Genomic DNA, 6,322 nt, shown 5'->3' with positions numbered 1-6,322 from the left:
CGGACTCACCGACACACTACCCCTACGACGACAACCAAACACCGGACACAATCGACCTCATCGCGCACAAGGGAGTGGCGTCTCACATCGAACAGCAGGTCCTGATGGACAACCTCCAGTCTGACCACCAGCCGGTGCTCTGCATTGTCACGGGGCCACCCATTCCGCCCGCACGTTCATCGGTGCAGGTAACGGACTGGGACGCATTCACCGCCATCATGGAGAGCGCACCGACTCCAGGACCGCCAACCACAGCCGCAGAAGTGAACGCGATGGCCGATACCATCACGGCAGCCATCCAAAACGCGCTACGGAGTGCCACGAGCGAACGCGACCCTCCGACATCCGCACCGCCGCTGCCAGCCTACATAAGCCGGCTGATCCGCGCGAAACGCGCCCTTAGGAGGCAATGGCAGCGCACCCGTTGCCCGAGGATCAAAGCCAAACTCTACCAGGCGACCGACCACGTCAAGGCGGAGCTGACCAAACACCAGAGGCTGACCTGGGAGAGGATCCTCGGAGAAGCCACCGTGGAGCAAGACCGACTCTATGGCCTCTGCCGCAGACTTTACAGAACTCCCGAGCCCATACGCCCGCTGCGCGACCGCGACGGCATCTACATCTACGACGACGCCGGGCGAGCCGAACTGCTAGCATCCCACTTCGAGGACCAGTTTTCGCCACATCCCGCGGTCTCTCCTAGCCGCATCGAAGAGGTCGAGAGCGCAGCCCGTGCGCTATCCTCGAGGCCGCCGCCGCCCGACGAAGAAGCAATCTTTTTTTCGCCCACACAGGTACGGAAAGTGATCACCTCGCTGCCACTAAAGAAGGCTCCCGGACCCGACGGCATCACTCACCGAGCACTCCGCCACCTCCCGATGCGCTGGCTAGCGGCGCTCGCACGTCTCTTCACCGGGATCGTCCGGCACGGGCTCTTCCCGAGCTCTTGGAAGGAAGGAAAATTAATCACAATCCCCAAACCAGGCAAAGACACCACCAGGCCGGAGAGCTACCGGCCCATCACCCTGCTGTCGACCCAGTCTAAAATGTTTGAGAGGCTTCTGCTGCGACACTACAACAAGCACATAGAGCCGAGGCCCGAACAATTTGGATTCCGCAGCGAACACAGCACCACGCAGCAACTAACAAGAATCATCTACACCGCCGCGACTGCCCTTAACAGGAAAGAGGCGGCAGTCGCCGTCATGCTAGACATGGAAAAGGCGTTCGACCGCGTCTGGCACGCCGGCCTGGTGCTCAAGCTCGCAGAATCTCCACTGCCTCGCCGCATCGTAGCGGTGCTCCGCTCCTACCTCGAGGACCGTCGCTTTACGGTGGCGGTCGGTAAGGCGACTTCAAGCCAACGCAAGATAACGGCGGGCGTCCCGCAGGGCAGCGTCATCGCACCGGCCCTCTACGCCCTCTACACCGACGACGTCCCGTGCGCCGAGGGATGCAAACTCGCGCTCTACGCCGACGACACGGCTTATATAGCGACGTCTCTCAACAACCAACACGCCGCCATAAAAGTCCAGCGTTCACTCGACCTGCTCCCTGAATGGCTGGACAAGTGGAGACTCGCCGCGAACCCAAAGAAGACCCAAGCAATAACCTTCGGTGCTAAGCGTACACCGCCACCGCTACGCTTTCTCAACGAGGACCTGACATGGCAGAGCACGGTCACCTATCTGGGAGTACAGGTAGATCGGAGGCTAACCATGTCAAAACACGTCTCTATGGCTGCCGGCAGGGCTAAGTGGGCGCTGAAGAAGCTTCGCCCGCTAGTGTCGGGCAACTTACCGCTGCGCACCAAGCTCACACTCTACAAAATGTACATCCGCCCGCACCTAACGTACGCGGCGCCAGCATGGTTCGCGCTCACCTCAGAAACGAGCCGCCAACGACTGCGCACCGTGCAGAATACGACACTCCGGCGCGCAGTAAACGCGCAGCGCTACGTAAGAAACGCCACCATCGCACGCGACCTACGCCTAGAGAGCATCGACGACTTCGTAGCACAGGCAGCGACGAACATGTTCGAGCAAGCGGACGCGTCCCGCTTCCCGCACTTGCAGCAACTCGCGCCGTGGCACTCCAGACCTCCAGACACAAGATTTTCGTACCCGCGCGAACTGATTCGCGCGGGTACCCCCACCGTAGCAGACACCGGGGCTCGGACGGACAACGCAGCATCACCCGCAGGCCATCTCGCCGCTCTCGGCGAGACTAGACCGCGAGCCGCGACGCTGCCCGACGCCCCCCACAACGGATGAGGAAACAAAAGAAGACGATTGAGATGAGTCGAGCCTGACGCTCCTCGTCTCCGCCACACCAAGGGCTATACGCCCGCCCCAGTACCGTTCTGCATCGGCAGGACGCGAACAACCACACCGCCAGCGTGGGCTCAGCCCGAACTGGCTGTTGTCCGCCTCACAGAAGAGCGGATACACAAGAGCAACGATGAGTCTCGAGGCAGTCTCGGTTCAGACGTGACACGGTGCAGACGCGCGTAGAGACTCGGGCTCTTTCCGCTATCCTGTGACAACGAGCTGTGATCCAAGAATAATCGGCGAAGCAAGAAATAAGAACAAGGCGCAGTTTCACTTCAAGACAACATCTACAATTACGCACTAGCAGGGGTGCGTGGGTCGAGGCGGTACCAGCATTACGTCGAGCCGTCTTGACAAACGAGTACGCAGTCAAACCCCACCGGTATACAAAGCCGCACCGAGGTTACTTAGGTTACCGCACGGGTGTTATCAAACGAACACGATTTAAACGTATTATACCGTGCGGGCCTGAGTATATCTGCGAGTGACGTCGTGGGGTGATTGGCGCACATTCAATAGGAAGTTTGGCGAAATTTATATTACGATGAAAAGACTTATATTTCAAGTTTAAACAAAGTACCTGTACAAGCCAAGGCTGTACATTTTGTTTATTTAGGTTTCTTAGTCTTGTAAGCGTGATGTTTCCCTGTGTACGTGCCAAGGTTCATACATCATGTTCAACTACAAACGTGAATATTTCCAATGTATGTACGTGCCCTGGTTGTATACTTGAATCACTTATAAGCAGGACGATTTCCTAAATCGTCGGAGTCACTAGGTATATAGGTATTAAATATGTATAAAAAGCTATCTCTCAAAAACCCAATTAAATAAAATTTTATTACTCAACATGTCATATGGAACATGTAATGGTTGCAGCTCCTTACAAACGTTGTGTAAAAGAAAAAACTTGTTTTCCAGATAACGATGACTATTTGTTGAATAAACATTATTTTCATTAAATATTTTTAATGTGTAACATCTATAGCCGCACGTAAAACCGATTTATGGCGTGGCGACGCGTCGCCACACTATATGATATACACATTAAAAATGAATGAATGAAATGAATGAATTTCACATTAAAAATATTTAATGAATATAATGTTTATTCAACAAATAGTCATCGTTATCTGGAAAAAAATCGTAATATTTTATTTTATCATTATAACATATTTATTTCCTATCACAGTCTGTTCTTTTCTGCATATTACTTTTAAAAATAATATCGATGTTTCACATCTGCCAGGCGTCCCGAGACGGCTCACATTTTTTCAAATATTTTATTTCTGTACAATAAAAGTATAAACTCCCATAAACTCACATTAGTTGGTAAAGATCTTTCTGCTTGCAAGTTGCAACCTGTCTGTGGAATATAGTCGGTCGGCGATCTGTCAAAACTGATTTTACTTTGGCCTTGGACGCAATATTTTCTGTATAAATTTGATACTGTAATTGTCTATATTCTGTACTGTGGTCCTACATCTTTATACTATTCTGTGGACTTCGTATCTTTTAGTCTGTGCAACTGAGTCTTATAATTTTCGACAGGATAACGCAATTCAATTATTAATATATTTTAATTGAATATCAGATTATCTTCGCGTTTAAAATGACTTCCGTTGTACGAGCGGGGCATCTAGCTCCGTATTTTAAAGCTTCATCTAGTGTGATTTCCAATGGGCTCAAACCTGTGTCGGCCGTCGCCACTCCTGTAGACAAGCTGGTCTCGCAATCCCTGCCTTACACCTCGACAGTGCAGTCACTCCACGGCTCGTTACCAATTCAGGGCTTGAAAGTTAGACATAGTTCACAATGTAAGAGCAAGCGCAAGATGATTTAGTTATTAGGATTTTGTTACATAACATGTCATGGTAATACTTCTTACAGCACCAACTCAAGTCCGATATGCCCACTCGGATGTTGCAGTCCCCGATTTCTCTGCGTACCGTCGCAAAGACACCCTGGACCCAACTGTTAAATCTGAGGAACATACAGATGGCCGTAGTTCCTTTACATACCTCATTGCTGGTGGTAAGTTAACAACAATTATTTAACCTGGTCAACTATTCATTAACTTATAGATTTTCATTTTATTCTGAGATATGTTCTAAAATTTGAAGACCTTGTATGCTTATTAAATTTAATAGTGCACATCTAAATCGTTTAGTGCTTAAGATATTCCCCGCTCTATGCCTTGCAAGCTGATAGTAAATGAAAATATGGAATCAATTTAACATCTTTTCTGTTGACTTTCATAAGTGTGCTTATTTACCGACATGAATGTTATTTTGAGTTTGAGACAAATATGAATTTCCATTTTCGACTTTTGATCCTTAATTTACAGTAGCATAATAATGAATATTTTTATTTTAACAAAAAAATAAAGATAAAAAAAGATGCTTCTATCTTTTTTATTAAAGTAAATCAACTAAGTGTATGTAAATTATTGTACAATTCAGCGTAAAAAGAGGAAAATGAAAACTAGATCACACGAGGAGGAATTATATCAATCTTTCATATATTAATATTATTATCAGTAGATTGAATTTAGTTATTTATAATGATAACTTTAAACAATATTATTAATAAAATACCATAAATTCATAATTAATACGTTTTTAAAGCCTGAGCGTAGACCATACAAGAAGTGTAGATATGCTCTTGTACCAAATAAGACTAAAAATAAAGCAGCGAGGTTAAATACCCACAATTGTTGTTGTTTTTACTTTATTATAATTGAATTAAATGAACATTCCATTATCTGTGCAGCGGGCAGTATGGCGGGCGCGTACGCCGCCAAGTCGGTGGTGACTCAGTTCGTGTCGTCGATGGCGGCCGCCGCCGATGTGCTGGCGCTGGCCAAGATCGAGATCAAGCTTGCAGAGATCCCCGAGGGAAAGTCGGTGACGTTCAAGTGGCGCGGAAAGCCTCTGTTCATTCGTCACCGCACGGCCAAGGAGATCGCCGTCGAGAAGGCGGTGCCTCTGGAGGTGCTGCGCGACCCGCAGCCCGACGACGCGCGCGCGCAGCAGCCGGAGTGGCTCGTCGTGCTGGGCGTGTGCACGCACCTGGGCTGCGTGCCGATCGCCAACGCCGGGGACTTCGGCGGCTACTACTGCCCCTGCCACGGATCGCATTACGACGCGTCGGGCCGCATCCGCAAAGGGCCTGCGCCGCTGAACCTGGAAGTGCCGCCGCACACCTTCGCCGAGGACGGCATCCTGGTGGTCGGCTGAGCCCGGCTCCTCCTTCTAACCCAATACTTATTTATTTAAGCCCTGTGTTATTGTATAGAAACGATTGATCGATAAATATAAATCCTATTTAATTCTATTGTTTCCTTTTTGAACTCGTGGACCCGAAGTCGAATGCGTTTTTCGTCATCTATCTAACTAAATTTAGACTAGCCACTAGCAACTACTTACATGCTAAATTCCGAATTAATAACCAACAGCAAATCCGTCATCTGAAAAAATATAACAGTTTTTTGAACAAACTGTTATATTTTTAAGTATGTACACATAATATGATCTTTCTACTCATCTATAATTGTGTTGTTTTTTCATTCATGCCAATTGTATCACTTAATTTACTTTTAAGTTAAGTTTAGTTGAGTGCCACAGCCGCGTTGCAGAAACGAATGTATTGGTGGCTTATATAAGAGTTTTGTGTTGAGGCAAGTTCTGACTTGTGTATGAAACAAACGGCTCCACGTCCGCATTGAAAATATTAGTCGATATTTTGAATTTTAAGAAATATTTGAAATTTAAAAAATCAGTTAATATTAGTATTTTGAGATCAATCAACCCATGTGGGATGTGCTTCTATCGAACGAAACAGGGTTTTTTTATTTGTGTTTAATTATTCGTCACTTGTTTTCGGTCAGTGTGTTCTTTCGCGTGCTAGTCCCGAGCCCTACACTACAAGCACAGACACGCGGGTTTAGCTGCGGCCGTACAGAAAACCAACTAACGGCTGCAAACAGTTAT

General features: G+C 47.9%; 1 protein-coding gene across 1 annotated transcript; it reads left to right on the top strand.

The window, feature by feature from the left end:
• The first annotated feature begins 3,831 nt into the window (after window positions 1–3,831).
• LOC111001344 (cytochrome b-c1 complex subunit Rieske, mitochondrial) lies at window positions 3,832–5,661 on the top strand. Its single transcript, XM_022271219.2, has 3 exons — window positions 3,832–4,147; window positions 4,221–4,364; window positions 5,103–5,661. Exons 1-3 carry the CDS (start codon window positions 3,943–3,945, stop codon window positions 5,567–5,569), a joined length of 816 nt encoding a protein of 271 aa, XP_022126911.1. The 5' UTR covers window positions 3,832–3,942; the 3' UTR covers window positions 5,570–5,661.
• The last annotated feature ends 661 nt before the right edge of the window (window positions 5,662–6,322 follow it).

The sequence above is a fragment of the Pieris rapae genome, chromosome 12 (assembly GCF_905147795.1).
Source record: "Pieris rapae chromosome 12, ilPieRapa1.1, whole genome shotgun sequence".
Taxonomy (NCBI): Eukaryota; Metazoa; Arthropoda; class Insecta; order Lepidoptera; family Pieridae; genus Pieris; species Pieris rapae.
The sequence above is the reverse complement of the archived record's forward strand: the minus strand, read 5'-3'. Positions and strand labels throughout refer to the sequence as shown.

Coding starts and splice junctions, on each gene's coding strand:
- LOC111001344 (XM_022271219.2), top strand. CDS start 3,943: ATGACTTCCGTTGTACGAGCGGGGCATCTAGCTCCGTATTTTAAAGCT. Junction 4,148..4,220: donor AGTTAGACATAGTTCACAAT/GTAAGAGCAAGC, acceptor TACTTCTTACAG/CACCAACTCAAGTCCGATAT. Junction 4,365..5,102: donor TACATACCTCATTGCTGGTG/GTAAGTTAACAA, acceptor TTATCTGTGCAG/CGGGCAGTATGGCGGGCGCG.